The sequence below is a fragment of the Danio aesculapii genome, chromosome 19, assembly GCF_903798145.1.
Source record: "Danio aesculapii chromosome 19, fDanAes4.1, whole genome shotgun sequence".
Lineage (NCBI taxonomy): Eukaryota > Metazoa > Chordata > Actinopteri > Cypriniformes > Danionidae > Danio > Danio aesculapii.
In genome coordinates, this window is record NC_079453.1 from 25,024,273 (window position 1) to 25,041,518 (window position 17,246).

The window sequence follows — 17,246 nt, forward strand, 5'->3', positions numbered from 1 at the left end:
GTATGTATATATATATATATATATATATATATATATATATATATATATATATGTATGTATATGTATATATATATATATGTATATGTATATGTATATGTATATATATATATATATATATATATATATATATATATATATATATATATATATATACACACACACACACACACACACACACACACACATGTATACATATACATATACATACATATATATATACACATACATATACATATATATATACACATACATATACATATATATATATATATATATATATATATATATATATATATATATATATATATATATATATATATATATATATATTATTCAGGCATTTTTTTCCTTAGAATTGCAAGTTTTCAATCACGGAATTGTCACAATATTGAATTTTTAAGATATAAATTTAAAGTTGTGACAATTCCGAGATTAAAAACTTTATCTTTTACTGTAAATATACAAAAAATTTGATTCTGTTGAGAGAAAAAAATTAATTGTGAATAATAACCAAAACTGTGACAAAATCCATTAACAGTACTGAGCAAGTTTATATCTCCAAATAACATTTGCTAAGTATTTTGCAATTATAATTAAAAACAAGACAGTTTTTGCAAGATACAAATTCAGAAATGTCACAAATATCTTCTCAAAAAAACTGAACTTAAAACTTAAGGACTGTCAGGGGAAATGTCAGAATTAAAACTAAAATTTACAACATTTTTCTTATCTTGGTGAAAATAGGCCTCCACACATGAATGTTATTTTCCTAAATACAAAATGTACCATTTAAAAAGTAACAGAACTAAATAAAATATTGTTTTAGCATACTGGTGTAATGTTTTGTATTTAGTGCTACGACATTCAGGCATATTCAAGTCTGACTTAAGTATCCTGATATGTTTTGGGTACACATATACATTTTAAAATAAATTTGAGCACATTCCTAGATATACATAAGTGTGTTTGTTTCATAGGGCCTTGGCGCTGGTGGTGTGTGTGGTGTGTGAGATGGGTTTTTGTGGGTAGTAGCTGTAATAGTACACTTGAAAGAGAATGGCAAAGTCCACGCACACCTGAAGGAGGCCACAGATCCAGAACTGCATTGGAGCCTGAGTCAACAGGAAGTAGACTGTCTTGAAAGTGTCTCCACTGGTCCACATCAACACCATCTTGATACTGGAGGGACAGGAAATGAAAGCGAGAAAGAAGGAATGTTATTAAAGTCTGGACATGTCAGAAACGGAGACACAGACTGATCAAGATCACTATAATAGGAAAACAGGCAAACGAGAAGGGTAAGTAATGTTTAAGATTTAACATTTGGGTTTTAGAGTTTGTTAGTCTTGGGTATAGCCAATTGTATAATATATAAAAAAGCAACAAAATAGAAAGCATTAGTTCTCGTGTTGGTTAGTTCTTGCTGGCTTCATTTCCTTTGGGTGTGGAACTTAAATTAAATTTGAAAAATTAAATAGTTTTTCAAATAGGGCAAAACATTGACATGAACCAAACAAATTACTGTAGCTATGATGGGACAACACTGCAAAATTAAAACATTTTATTCAAAATGAAAGTATAAAAAAGAGAGAGAAAAAAAAAACACTCAAAAAATATCCTATAATTTATTTAAATTTGATGTGCAATAAATAAATAAAATAATAATAAAATAAACTGTTAAAAATATATAGTGACGATACAAATTTATATAATCTAGTTTCAAATGAATAGTGATATATTTTCTGTATATATAGCAGCGCGATATGGCTGTATAATCGCCATTTGTGGGAGGCGTGTGTGATAAGGCATGTGTCTTAAGGCTGATTTATACGTCAAGTGCACGCGTATGCTCCAGCGCAGCCTGCGTGTGGATGCATAGCCCTCACTGTGGCCGTCGCTGATGCGCACCTCTCAAAAAAATGTGACTAGATGTCGCAATGATGCTTAGCGAAAGCTCTGTGATTGGTTGGCTTGGTAGCGCTGATGAGTGTGGGTGGGACAGAGAGCTGCGCGGGCCTGATGGAGCGATTGTTTAAAAGTGTCGAGTCCCATAAAGGAGGTCCAGATGGAAAGTTTTGTTTCGTGTTTACCTTATGATTAAAGTTGTTGCACGTCCGCCGGTTCCCGCCTCAAAATAAGCAAGTTTGAGCTACTTCTACATTAAGGTAGCGTCCAGAAAAAGCAAAACACCAGCGAAGAAACTCGATCCAGAGGAATATAAAAACCTACTGCCAGATAGCGTTTCGTAAGTGTTATTGCATAGCAACACAAACAGCGCGCAGAAATATAAATGCACAGCAATGCACAAGGCATATGCCATGGGTCACGCCGATCACTCGACACAGAAGTATAAACCAGGCTTTAGTGTCTCAATAGTGATGATATTCAGCCATACCGCACTGCTACGAGTGTTACATTGTGTTTATACAGCAGTTCGATAGCATAATCTTGTATATAAAAAAGAAAATCAAACACAGAGAGTCTAAAACCCCTTTTGTAAGAGGAACTACTTTCTTCCGTTATTCATTCACATCTGCAGTTGACGTCAGAACAGCAGAAACCATTGCTACTTCAACTGCATCACTTTAGAGCTAGTATTTGAATGATTCTGTAGCATAATGTCTAAAGTGATGACAAAACAGATTATACGGCTAAACAGCATGAAATGCCATCAGTCTACATAGATTTCCCAGTATTTCTCTGTTGCAACCGGGAGATCACAATAATTATCCCCAAAAAAGCCAAAGCAAGACCAACACTACCAGATTACTGTTGTGTTCGTGATAAGTACAAATGGTAAATGCATGTGGACATTTCTTCTTTCTTTCTTTTTACTGAACTAGTCTGCAGTAAAGAAAAGACGAGACACATTAGAAACAAACAGATGGTCAGACGAAAAGTAACTCCGGGTTATAGAAAGAGTGGCCAACACAAAATACACACATTCCTGATATGCAAGTCCCATCTTACACTCAATACACCACAATTATATAATATAAATACAGCACTAGAACACACAAAAGAGAGAGATCGCCGTAGATTGTCATTTACCTGTTTAATAATATCTTGATAATATAAACAGCTGTAGTTAGAAATTACGCGGTTTATTATGCGGTCTCTCTTGCCATCTTGTGGATGAACAACATCAACCCTCTTTGCTCTACTCAATGACAAGCTGATGGATGCCGACGCGCAGTCTCTTAGAAATTATAAATATTTAAAAATAGCCACTATCCTTATAAACAAACTGCGTAGTTACAATCTAAACGACTACATTCTCGCCTAAAAAGCCTTATAAGTACATTACGTTGTCCAACAGCAGCAATATTCGTCAAATTGTAGAGTGTCCTCTGCTTGTCACTGTATGTGGGTGGAGTAATAAACAAGGGTGAAGGGTTAAGAGGCCGGACGAGTGCTGTTATTTTCAGAACCAGATTCAAGAAGATGGAACTGTTGTATAAATATATATATAATATCTGAAAAGTTTTATTCTTTGGTTTTTAATGATCTAATTTCATTCAAAACTCTAGCAGACAGGGTGTAGGAGACATTAAACCTTTTGCTTCCTTAGCACTGGCTGAGCCAAATTCTATGGGCAGGGTCTCCGCGACTGTGCCTTTGTCTTTGTAGATCCATTCAGGCCAAATAAACTCTTTTGTTGATAAATTTGTGTAGTCAGTGGCTGGGGAGGTTCTTTCACCCATCTACTTCATTTGCATGCTTTGTTTAGCCATCTCTAACTTTAGCCACTGTCCCTATTAAAACAATATTATAGACAGGACAACTCTGTCTCCAATCAGACTTGTTTTAGACTACTCTCGTCCTTGTAAGAGACTACTGTAGGCTCTTGCCGACTCATGGACTTATTTAAAGATGCTGTTTGACTGCAGTAGAACCAACAAGTCTCAATAAAGAATTCTGCTTGTAACAAGTCTCCTGGTTTGGATTCTCTTTTTCCCCACAATATCATTATCAGTAATATAGCTTTTCATCAGGTACCATGACATTTAATAAGGTTCAGATAATTCCACTTGTGAAGAAACCCACTTAAAACCAAGCAATTTTCAAAAACCACAGACTGCTATTCCTCCTACCAATCTTTGCAAAAACTTAAGTGAGTTGTATTCAAATAAATCTCTAGCTTTCTCAGACAGAACAACCTTCAGGACAACCAATGTCACTTTAAAAACAGATCTTCAACTGAGAATGCTTTGCTCTCGTTTATTGAAGCTCTGAAATTCCCTAGAGCAGCTTCCAAATCATCAGTTCTTGTCTCGTTGGATCTTTTGACCTAATGATCTACCAGATCCTCCTGTCAACCATACTCCAGTAATTTGAATCTTACTGCTCAGGTAGATCCTCCAGGCTGTCTTAGAGGTGTGATGTGTCTAAATCACAAAAACTAGATACTGGAGTGCCTCAGGGCTCTGTTCTTGGACCACTTCTATTCTCCATGCATGTCATCATTAGCACATTTCACTGCTATGGTGTTAACACTCAACTCTACCTCTCATTCTATCCTTGATGAGCCGCTGGTATCTCAGCCTTCCTGACAGAAATTTCTTGCTGAAGGAAGGACCGTCACTTTCAACTCAACCATGTCCGGACAGAACTGTATATGATTTTGGCCAAAACAATGCTTCATCACAACTTCTCCATCCAGCAAGGCGCATCAACCATAACTCTTCCCAGTTAAACCAGAAACCTTAATGATCAACTTCACTCTCAGAAATAAAGGTACTCGAGCTGTCACTAGGGAGGTACCTTTTCAAAAGGTACAAATTTGTACCTTAAAGGTTCACATTAATATATCAAGGGTACATATTAGTATCTAAAAAGTACAAATGTGTTCCTCTTAAAATCTGTAGGTACTAATAAATACTTTTGAGGTACCAATATGGACCAGAATATTTCTGAGAGTGTACCATACAGCTAGAACTGCCTGGTCCTGCAGATTTGCCCCTTTGTTTAAGCTCTCGGTCTGCCCAGGCTTATTGTAATGCTCTTTTGGCATTACAAAATCCTTTCAGCCAGTACTATCAAACCTCTACAACTGCTCCAGAATCCAGTGAGGTGTTTAATGATCCAAACAAGTCACACATTTCACCTCCTCATTATTTTTGGTTGCCAATATCTGCTTGCATCAAATTCAAAGTACTGATGTTTGCCTAAAAATAAATCAGCGGTTCTTTACCTTTTGTGCCCTTCAGACCAGTGTTCTGCAAGTGACTGGCAAATTGCAAAAATAGATACAAAATGACTCTGACAGACCTTAAGCTAGACTGTCCACGCTGGTGGAATGACCAGTCTAATTCAACGAGAGCTGATAAAACTTTAGCCATTTTAAAGAAACAGTTCAGGGCACATCTTTTTCATCAGCACTCTACTCATAAATACCAACACCTTATGTGATCCATTTATTTATTTTATTTTTAAAAATGCTGTTAGACTAACTGGAACTTGTCACAGCACTTATGTATTGTTGCTCTTTTGTTGGCCTGATTGCTTCTATTGTTTACCTCATTTGTAAATTGCCTGAAATAAAGCATGTAGTGATTAAAAGTAAAAAATAAATCTACATGATTCATTTAAACTCAAAACAATGAGAACAAACAGTGTCAACAAAAGCATTTACCACTGATTAGTCTATCATTAAATAGTTTATAATTTCTCCTTATGAATAAAATGAAGTTTTTATGTCTGTCGCTGCCGACCTAAGCTAATATATAAGCTTTCAGAATAGTAAGAGAGCATATATACAGTTGAAGTCAGAATTATTAGCCCCCCTGATTATTTTTTACCCAATTTCTGTTTAGCTGAGAGATTTTTTCAACACATTTCTAAACATAATAGTTTTAATAACTCATTTTCAATAACTGATTTCTTTTATCTTTGCCATGATGACAGTAAATAATATTTTACTAGTTATTTTTCAAGACACTTCTATACAGCTTAAAGTGACATTTAAAGGCTTAACTTGGTTAATTAGGTTAACTAGGCAGGTTAGGCAAATTAGGCAAGTTATTGCATAACGATGGTTTATTCTGTAGACTATCGAAAAAATATATAGCTTAAAGGGGCTAATAATTTTGACCGTAATGGATTTTAAAAAATTAAAAACTGCTTTAATTCTAGCCTAATAAAACAAATAAGACTTTCTCCAGAAGAAAAAATAGTATCAGACTTAAAAAAATATTTTAAAAAGAAAAAAAATTAAAAGGGGGGCTATTTATTCTGACTTCAATTGTATACATACACTGGTAGTGATGAAGAAGCTCCAATAACAGTTTTGTGTGCCCAAAAAAATTTTAAATTTACTTTGTTCCCCTATGTCTTAAATGTGCACACTAACCAAACACAAGAGGGAATACATACTGTAGGCAAACAAAGTGGCATTTATAGGGTTTTTTGGCCACACAATAGAGTTGTTGGAGCTTCATATGGTTACAGTTGAGCCAATGTTCTGTCAATGTTTTTAGTTTCTGTCTACACTTCAAAGATCTCGGGACTGTTGCTTTCTATGGAGGAAAAGAGAGCTCTTGGATTTCATCTAAAATATCTTTATTTGTTCTTAAGATGAACAAAGGTCTCGTGGAATTGGAACAAAGTGGAATTTTAATTTTTGGGTGACCTAATCTTTTAATGGTCAAAAAAAAAGGAGGACAAAGTTTTTCAAATTATAGACCTTTTTCTTGGCTGCTGCATGGAGGGCAGAATCAGAAAGAGCTTTATTGCCAGGTATGTTCACACATACTAGGAATTTGTTTTCGTGACAGAGCTTCTACAGTGCAACATGATTACAGAGACAGGACAAAAAACAGATAATAAATATGTTTTTAAAAAATAGAAGTAAGTAGTGAGTGCAAATATACAGATTGACAAGTGTATGTACATGTTTATTACTATATACAACGTTATATGTGCAGCTGTTATGTGCAAATTGGCATGTAAAGTGTGTTGTTAAATAAGTGTAAATGTGTATAAAAGTGTATAGCAAGTAGTGATGTTGGTTTCGCAATTATTATCATCAAGCTATTGTCATCAAGCTATTGTCAAGCTATTGTCAAGCTATTGTCAAGCTATTATCATCAAGCAATTATTATCACCAATGTTAAGAAGTTCCGTTTACAGCTTTACAACCAGTAATTTGCGCTCTGAGTAAATCTGAGTAAAATCTGCGTTTTGAGTGGATTACGGAGTGTTTTTGTGACACACAACTTTAAAAGGTGTGTATTAAAGCCTTTATAATTTGTCAGATGTGCTTTAAGCGCGCAAGAAAAACGTTCTCCTAGTTCACGTGTCTGCCGTCAGAAATACAGTGTGTGTGTGTTTCCCTGGCCTGTCATGCCACACGCAATACTTCACTGCATTATAGAGCAAACCAGATTACTGGCATGAAACTTAACAGGTATGCAAGTCATGCAATTTACAAAAATGACCAATAAAAGTCCGTTACTGATACTCTGCTGGCTGATTTGCTGTTCATTCTAATAACGAGCCGTTTGTTTTATTTAGTGTGTTGTATTTACCACGGTTTGTGTGTTTCTGTCATTTCAAAATGTCAATTTATTTTCACTTTGTCACAGTTATTAAATCAGTGTGCTAGTGGGACAGTACAGTTGACTTTAGCGATGACGAGGCTTCATTTAAACAGCAGATGCCGTCTGACAACGAGGGGAAAATGCCTAACAGCAGTTGTTTTCCATCCCATTAGATCACATTTTTAAATGATCAGTCCAGGAGGTGGTGCTGATCGACAACAGTATCAGTTTAAAGAAGATAAATGCAGGTAAAATAGATTAAAACTATCGTTTCAAAGCTGTGACTGTTTACACGCATCAGCTGCCGACCGGAAGTTCTTAGCATTGTCCTTATACCCTTAAGGTATAATGGGTAACTTTGCGTTCCAAGAAAAAGGTCTATAGATCATTTGTTAGGAATTAACACCCATTATACTGAGGCCTGACAGTTACAGTGTTCTTCACCAGTGGGTTTCAAGCTCTCCTCCACAGTTTTTCCACCCTCGTGTTAGATGGGGAAAAAAGAAAGCTTGTCTTTTCAGTCTAAAAGATTACATTCAGTCAATATTAACCATTGTCATGTCTTTCAGAGGGTGGCGCGGTGGCACACTGGGTAGCAAGAAGGTCGCTGGTTTGAGCCTCGGCTGGGTCAGTTGGGCTTTCTGTGTGGAGTTTGCATGTTCTCCCCATGTTTGCATGGATTTTTTCCCGGTGCTCCGGTTTCCCCCACAAGTCCAAAGGCATGTGCTATAGGTGAATTAAGTAAGCTAAATTGTCAGTAGTATATGTGTGTGAATGTGTGTGTATGGGTGCTTCCCAGTGATGGGTTGCAGCTGGTAGGGCATCCGCTGCATAAAAACAAATGCTGGAAAAGTTGGCGGGTCATTCCTGTGTGGCGATCCCTGATTAATAAAGGGACTAATGCGAAAAGAAAATGAATGAATGAATGAATGACTGTCATTCTTCTATAAAGAGTAAATGGAGAAATTTCCTGGAATGTTTTGTTCACTCTTTTTCCAAGCTTCCAAAAAAGCATCATAAATTTCAATGTGATAACTTTGCATGAAGGTCAGACAGAAAACGTGTTCACAAAAAAAACCTGCACTTAATTATGTAGCACATTGTAAAGTTTAAATTTAAGAAATTGCACTTCCGGATAATTTATTATTTAGGGAACAAGAATTTGCTGTATGCTTCAGATAAACGTGCTTTTTTTACAGATCACCAAGTGAACCACTGACCGAAACCCAACCTTAGTGTTTTTTAATAGCTAACGCAAGAGAAAAGTTCTCTGCAGACATGTAGTTTTACCTTGATTTTACATTGCTTTTATCTCAATTCTGGAACTATGCTTCGGCAAACTCTAACCTGAGAGGTCTGCATCACAAGTACAACAGTATACGAAGTGAGTGAACTAACCACATATGAAAAGATGTCCATATGGAAATGGACAGGTGAGTAAAATGTATTCAATTATAAATCATAGACACAGTTTTGTGTTATTATTTGGTGTTGAGCAAAGATCTGCACAAAAAAATAATAATTTATTCATAAATACTTATTCATAAGTACTTTGTCCCTGTAAGTATAGCATTAATGTAGCATTCATTTTACATACAAACTGCAGTCAAACATATGTATTTTCCAATGACATTTTTTGCCATGCACGGTTATTCCTAGAAATCATGGATGATGCAATCATAATAAACAAACAGCCCAGCTCTAGAAATCATGCAGCTGTCTTGTTTGTCAGAGCTTGATTTAGCAAAGTGACAAATTCCTGTTCGACCAAAGTGAGCAACAATCCCTCATACCTGAAAGGTGTAAACAGTACAGGTACACTTGAGGTGACCATTTTGACACAAAAGTTCAGTATAACCCCTATGGTTAAGCCTATTACCTTTATTTTGACTGTGAAATGGAATATCAGGATAAGAATTGGTCCCTACACATACACTATGCTGCAACACTTGTGCAACAAATCTTCCCCAGTGGTTGAACAAGAAGAGAAAATCCATGCCTTGTGCAGTGCCATTGATTTGGAGAAAGCCGATGATGAGTATGGCTAGCAGTTTTTACAAGGGCACTGACACAATGTAGAATTGCCATCCTCCTTACAATTACTATAAGATTTTCTTCAAAACTTCTATGTTCCACCTACTGTAGAAAGGAAAGTCCTATTGGTTTGGAATAACAAGAGAGCAAATACAGAATTTTCAGTGATGGCTGAACACTAGCTTTAAGATGTCTCCTCAAGAACCCCTTGTGTAAGCCTATTCAAGAATGGCTCGCATTTTAGGCAGGAGAATAAATAAACTCTCTTTGTACAGCCTTATTTGGTGCATCAGCAACTTCCCGCAGAAGCGCACAGCAGTTTTTCATCTCCAGCCATTCAAAGAGGGATTTGAAAGCGTGTACTAATACATGCACTATATCTGACCAGGGGAAAAACTAAATTCTGCCCGCATCACCACTCCAGCTTAACAATAAACAAATAAATTATTCAAGGTGTGCGTTTTTCTTTTAGATTTCCCTGAATATTGTTCCCCACATGACATGTTAATTTATTTGAGATTTATTTTAGGTTTCTTTGCCATACTGAAGTCTGTGAATCATAAATGCAAAATATGAAAATAAAAGGTACAGTATATCAGGTTATTTTGCTTTTTTATTTGAGCAAAGTAGGACATGCTACTGTACTTCTATCAAATTGTCCAAGTTTTGGGTTCAGGACAGGGTCTTGTGTTTAAGTATAGGGGTTAGAGCTGTATTTGTCTGTTATCAGTAGCTGCTGATTGAGAAAGTTGCCATACTTGGCAAACTCATTGACAAAAGCATACTACTGTAGCATTTAAAGTATGCAGTCTGTAAGATATTAAATATAAATTGTTGGATAGTCTGCAGTTTTAAATTATTATTAAATAATTCAAAAGTATAATTCAGAGTGCTGTAATACTAAGCTTCAAAAAAAGAGCGAAATAGCCCACTAACAGAAATATCTTACATAATATATATGCATACATGTGTAATATCAGGTTCATATTGTTATTATTTGTTAAATATTAATGTTTATGATGCAGCAAGTCCAGAAGCATCAGTGTAAACCATGACTTTGTAAGAGATTCTTTTTAATCCTCCAATGTTTGATATGGAAAAAAATGGTCAAAAACGACTCAATTAAATGAGTAGTGGCTTGAACCTGAAAACAGTACTCCATAGGTTATATCTTAACAAGTGGGTATCTTTATATATTGAAATTAGAATATGTATTTTTGCAGAATATATACGTGTACACTACCTGATAAAAGTCTTGTTGCTAATCCAAGTTTTAGGTACAACAAACAATAACTTGACTTCTAGTTGATCATTTGGTATCAGAAGTGGCTTATATGAAAGGCAAATGCCTTGAGAATATGCTTATGTGACCAAAACAAAACATGATCATGCTGTGATTTTTAATTATAAAATTAGGACAGTAAAGTCTGACTTTGTTTAGACACAAGTCTTGTCACTTCAAAGATATAATGTACGTAAAGTATAGAATATAAAGTCATGGTGCAGTGGAAACTCCCAGTGGTGCAGTGGAGACTCCCATGAGCTTGAAGGACTGCATCCACACATCTCTGCATTGACTTTGAATGGCAAAGAAAGCATTCTTGCAGGACTCTCAGAGTTCATCCAGATTCTTAGGATTCATCTTCAATGCCTCCTCCATCTTACCCCAGACATGCTTGATAATCTTCATGTCTGGTGATCATGGCTTGCTAATCCTGGAGCACGTTGACCTTCTTTGCTTTCAGGAACTTTGATGTGGAGGCTGAAGTATGAGAAGGAGCGCTATCCTGCTGAATAATTCGCCCTCTCCTGTGGTTTGTAATGTAATGGGGAGCAAAAATGTCTTGATCCCTCAGGCTGTTGATGTTGACATCTACTCTGCAGATCACTCGCATGGCCCCATACTCAATATAACCCCAAACCATGATTTTTCCTTCACCAAACTTGACTGATTTCTGTGAGAATCTTGGGTCCATGCGGGTTCCAATAGGTCTTCTGCAGTTTTTGTGATGACTGGGATGCAGATCAACAGATGATTCATTGGACAGATCTACCGTCTGACACTTTTCCAAATGATCAACTAGAAGTCATGTTATTATTTGTTGCTCTTACAATTGGGATTGACGACAAGACTTGTATCAGGTAGTGTTCTCTTTTATAATCAATTTATATTATTTAAGTTTTATTTGGGTAATATTTCATTTATGTTTTTATTTTTATTTTTATAAAAGCCTAAAATAGGGGGCAAATCACTTTCCTACTTCTTTAACAGTATATTATTTTTAAAAATGCCAATCAGGTTACTATACTTTGCATTTCCCAATATAAAGCTTTTTTTAATAGCACTTTTTACAATAATTATTTTCAAAGCAGCTTTACAAAGTGTGCACATTATTGCTTTACAATCTAAATCAGAAAAGTTACAGTTATTAATTACCATAACTTTACTAGATACTAATAAAGTAGTAACTAGCTTTTAACAGTTAAATTTATACATAAACATTATTACCTGCAGTTATATAGTATATAGTTGATGTCTATGTGCACATGTTCAATGCAGTGTATTTGTGTATCAAGTGTATGTGTTGTTCTCAAAGTCTTCGATGATTGGCATCATCTCTTCACATGTCTTGGATCTTTAAAGTTTAAAGGTAATTTAAACTGAAGAAATGATCACCCACAACTGTTTCAGATACAAAAAAAGATGTCATAATTAAGAAATACTGGTTTGGCAAGAACTGAATTATTAAATGTTTATGTTTTCTATAAGATACTGGAAGGCATTTCTATTAGTGAACTGTTTTTTCTTATCTTTCACCCATTTATGAAGTTTAGTAGTGTCTGAAAACCTAAATCAAACTCAATCTAAACTCACAGTATAGACTGACCTAGCAGAAAGTTGTGATTCAGACACTGGACATGTTGTTTTGGGAGCATGACGAATGAGATTATTCTGTTGTGTCTTTCAAGTACCCTCTCAAAAGCATGAGTAGAATAAACAGTTGGGTGTGAAGAGCAGATCAAAAAGCTGAAGAAAAGAAAACAAGAGAACACAAAGACAAACAAATGCTTTTTCGGCCAAAAGAAATGAAGTCGGGTGTGGTTGCGGTGTGAGAAAGCTGAGGTAAACACTGTTTTCTGTTGTTTATGTGGCTTGTGTTTCGCCCAAAGCAGAACTGAGAGCCGGACTGATCAACTGATCTGATAAAAGGCCACTCTGAGAGCTTATTAGAGCCCACATCCTATAGAGATGAAAGAGCAATGTGAGTGGCGGCAGACCACAGCCATCAGACCCTGTGACAGAGCAATAAAGCCCAACAGCACAGTTTAATAGGCGTGAGTTGTGAAGAGGACTGGGGTCACAAATCGCTTACATCATTAAAAGGTGAAATATGTACATTTAGCCCACTTTGAAAAAAAAAAAAAAAATACAAAGTACATCCCAAAATGTTTCCTGAACACCTCTATTGTGGGCGAGTTGCTTGTTTTATACTGTACAGGTAATTTTACTACAATGAAAAAAATATTTCAGTTTCTTTTTGTAACGTCCTGACTCACTCAGGAAGGCAAAGACACTCACTTGAAAGAACATCGATAATACAGGAGACCCAGGAACGACAAGGGGTGACGACAAGACACAACAGCACATGGAGAGGGTCACATGGTGAAAACAAACAGAACACAGGATCTGACACTTTTTAAGGTAAGTGTTGTAAACAATTTATAAGGGCTGAATTTAAACAATCAAATTAAATTTAGTAAATGTTCAACTTAATTTGTTTAAATTCAGCTTATTTACATGCTATTTTTATGAACTTTTTTTTAGAGTACTTGCATGAAGCATTGCTCAAATTTTAGACAAGTGTAAGCAATTCTGCAAAAGGAAAAATCAAATATGATTATGTTGCATTAAGTTTTATGCCTAAATATCTCTCTATATAGCAATGATAGTTTCAAAGCTCTTATTGCAACTGCAAAATATCTCTCTTTTAAAATAATAAAATAACTAAAAATGTATTTTGAATATTAATTTAATGCATTTTATTTATCTGGTAAGGAATTGCACATTACAAGCAGTGGTGGACAAAGTACTGAAAAATCATACTCAAGTAAAAATACCATTACTTGCCTAAAAATGTAGTGCAAGTAGAGTAAAAGTATCTGTTGTAAATATTACTCAAAGTATCTTTTAAAAAGTGCTCAAAAGTAGTGAATATTACTCTGAAAAGATGATGCATTTACATGCAATTTGTGGATGTGTGTAAACGTAACATTCTGTAGTGCATTTAGCTATTGCCCAGTGGGCACACAACGTCACAACGTTAACATTAGGTTAGATTGTGATGTCAGGTGACCAAAATTCATTGTCTAGTTAGCATCTAAGGTCGTTATTTTGATGTTCAATGACGACGTCAAATGATGTTGATATTTGGTTGATTTTATGTTGTGTTAGAAAGTGACCAAAATCCAACGTCAAGCCAACATCTTAAACCAACGTCATATTGACGTCAAATACTGGCCTTAATTCGTCAGGTATGGCATTCAAAATCTAACCCCTGATAGATGTCATAGTGGTAACGTCCACACAACGTCAAGCTGTAACATCATTAGACGTTGATATTTGGTTGCTTTTAGGTTGGTTGTTGGACATTTTGGTTGTTGGACTTTTAGGTTGGTAGTTGGACAGTTCTGACGTCAACCTGATATTCATTTCCAAACAAAATGCAACGTTCCCATGATGCTGGGGTACAATGTCAATCTGAAGTCATGTTGATGTCTTGTGCCTGCTGGGTGGTAAGGGCCATTTCATCATACAGTAAAACATCAGTCTTCTTCTCTTCAGCGACATGCTTCTAAACAGTCTCTGGGTCAATGCGTGTAAAGATTATGGATATTCTTGGATACTTTTAAAGCTTCCAAACAGTTTGCTGCATCTATAAAGCACCCATGTCTTGAGGTAGATCATTATGATGCGATTTACCTTTTTACTTCTATGTGTGATTTGACTGGAATCACAGGACTGGTTTTTCTAATCCCCATAGACAAGAAAAAATAAAGTAGTGACTGCAGGTTGAAGGAAAGTAATGGAGTAAAATTACCAATACTGTAAATAATAATAATAGTAATAATATAAAGTATGAAATGTTTAAAAAGGTTAGCGAAACCCACAAGCGAAGAACACTGTAACTGTCAGGCTTTGGTGTTATGGGTGTTATTAATACATTTTAAAGTCTAAAATTGTATATTTACAATAAATAACAAGCTAAACAAAAATGAATACAATCATATAAAGAACAGTAATAAAAAAAGTCCCTTCTCCTTAAAAGTAAGCAAATAACTAAAACAAAAAACGTAACCAATCTGAAACTAAACAAAGATAAACAACAAAACACATTGTGTTTGAGATAAAAATAAAACATTAAATCAGAACTACACAAGAACAAATACAACCAAACAAGCTGCAAAACAAAAATCACAAAACTAACCTATTGAAGCAACAAACAAAAACCATAAACCAACATAATCAAACAAACACAAAAACAAACCAAACCTAAACTATCATTGTGAACGAAATAAACACAAAACGAAAATCAAAGAAAATCTAATCAGATAAAACAACACAAAAATACTCAAAGGCTAAATAAAAAAGACAAAGAACAGGGAAAGATAAACCAAAACAGCAACTGCGAAAAAACAACAACACACTAATAATAAAAACGCACAAACGCAAAATACAAAATAAGGTCAAATAAAAAGATGGTAAGCTAAATACTGCTATATACGTCATGTGCTATTTGTGGAGTAGTTTAATTCGGTAAATATATAGAATTACGCTCCTTCATAAGGGATAACTTTTCTACAATTATCTCCTGACTATGTAGTGACTGTTTGCTGAGGGAAGCGAACCATTTAAAACACACACAGACAAGACAAACATAGAAGCCTGTTCATCAGATAGAAATACATGACCACAAATAATCAACCTTCAATAATTCATGCTGTATATGGTAAAACAACGCATGGAATACGGTCGATAGCGTTAGACATACTGCACATATGTCCGTGCACAGCAGTCAATCATGAGTTACCTCTGCAGACATAACTCTGCATGATCAATAAAGTCTTATCGTCTTCAAAACCTCTCCTGAGCAATTTATTCTGACCAAGAGAATTCCACAACACCATAAAGGCCATATCAGCGGACAATCAAAGACAGCAGCAGGACTTACAACAGAAGGCAATCTAAAGTGCTGTGTAAGTGTCTGTAGCTGAGAGGATGTGTTAGATGTCAGTGGCATGAAAACGCCACCAACAAACAGTCTGAGAAACAGAGTGTTTGACATAAAGCAGTCAACAAACACACTGCTATCCTGCACAGCTTCTCCTGACAGACGCACACTGGGCAACTTCCTTTTGTGGGAACATTCGATTCATCCAACACTTCACTCCAGCATCGTAACTACAGAAACGCTCAACTTAATGAATGCTTTGTCCGCAGCCTGTAGACACAAAGCAGCTTGCGGCTCAGTAAACACATATAAAATGAGAGTTGGGTGCAATTGCAGGGCGGCAGTGATACAATTCACACAACTAAATAAGGCACTGAGGGTTTCGCCAACTACAACTACCAGGAGATGAACCTTATAAGGCCAGCTGTGGGAGTCAGCACTTTACCTCCCATTGCGATTCATTATTTAACTGATGGACAACAAAATACTGACACGAAACGCTCAGTTTGGAATGACCAACAATGCTAAATGGAAAAAAAAAACTGGCAATAAAGATGGAAGGTTTTACCATTCATTTTGATCAGTGTTGTGACAAAAAAGGGGGAAAAGAAAACGTAATAGAATTTAGTCTGTAATTCAAGGCTGTCTCCAGAAGATAAATGATTTGTGATTGTGCTGGTTCACACAGATCTGAATGTGATATGACTGTAGTGCGTGTCACATAAATTATTTTGGGCTCTGTGTGACATTCAGGGAATGGAAACAAGATAAAGCGGAAAAAATAAAGAAAAGTCAGCAATAAAAGATGTCCTTAAAGGGATAGTTCACACAATGTTTTAAAATTCTGTCATCATTAAGGCCAGTAATTCCCAAAGTGGTGGGAACAACAGTAAAAAACCTACCATATTTTACTATTAGAACTACCATGTTTTATCCATAACCTGCAAACGATAAAAATAGTAGCCAACTTTAAAACAACCTGGATCTGAACAGAGTGCCTGAATAGTAGAAAACTTTAGAACAAATGATGGAGATGATAGTGGATTTTAAGAGAACACCCCCCTGCACTCCCCCCATTCACCATCATGAACAGCACTGTGGCTGCAGTAGAGTCATTCAGGTTCCTGGGCACCACCATCTCTCAGGATCTGAAGTGGGACATTCACATTGACTCTATTGTGAAGAAAGCCCAGCAGAGACTGTACTTCCTTCGTCAGCTGAGGAAGTTCAACCTGCCCCAGGAGCTGCTCGTACAGTTCTACTCAGCTGTCATCCAATTCATCCTCTGAACTTCAATCACCGTCTGGTTCAGCTCAGCTGACAAAACCAACCTCCGTAGACTTCAGCGAATAGTCCGGACTGCTGAAAGAATCACTGGCACTACCCTTCCTACACTTCAAGAACTGTACTCTTCCAGAGAGAGCAAAAGGGCTTGCAAAAT

General features: G+C 35.9%; 1 protein-coding gene across 2 annotated transcripts in view; it reads right to left on the reverse strand.

Annotated features, from left to right (window-relative positions):
- Nucleotides 1-454: 454 nt before the first annotated feature.
- LOC130246782 (solute carrier family 66 member 2) overlaps nucleotides 455-17,246 on the reverse strand; it is a 53,285-nt gene continuing 36,493 nt past the window's right edge. The window contains exon 5 of one of the 2 annotated variants that reach the window (XM_056479917.1): nucleotides 455-1,179. In XM_056479917.1, the coding sequence (XP_056335892.1) occupies nucleotides 972-1,179 (208 nt within the window). In that variant the 3' untranslated portion in view covers nucleotides 455-971. The remainder of the gene's footprint in view (nucleotides 1,180-17,246) is intronic. The other variant, XM_056479918.1, reaches the window with a different exon arrangement.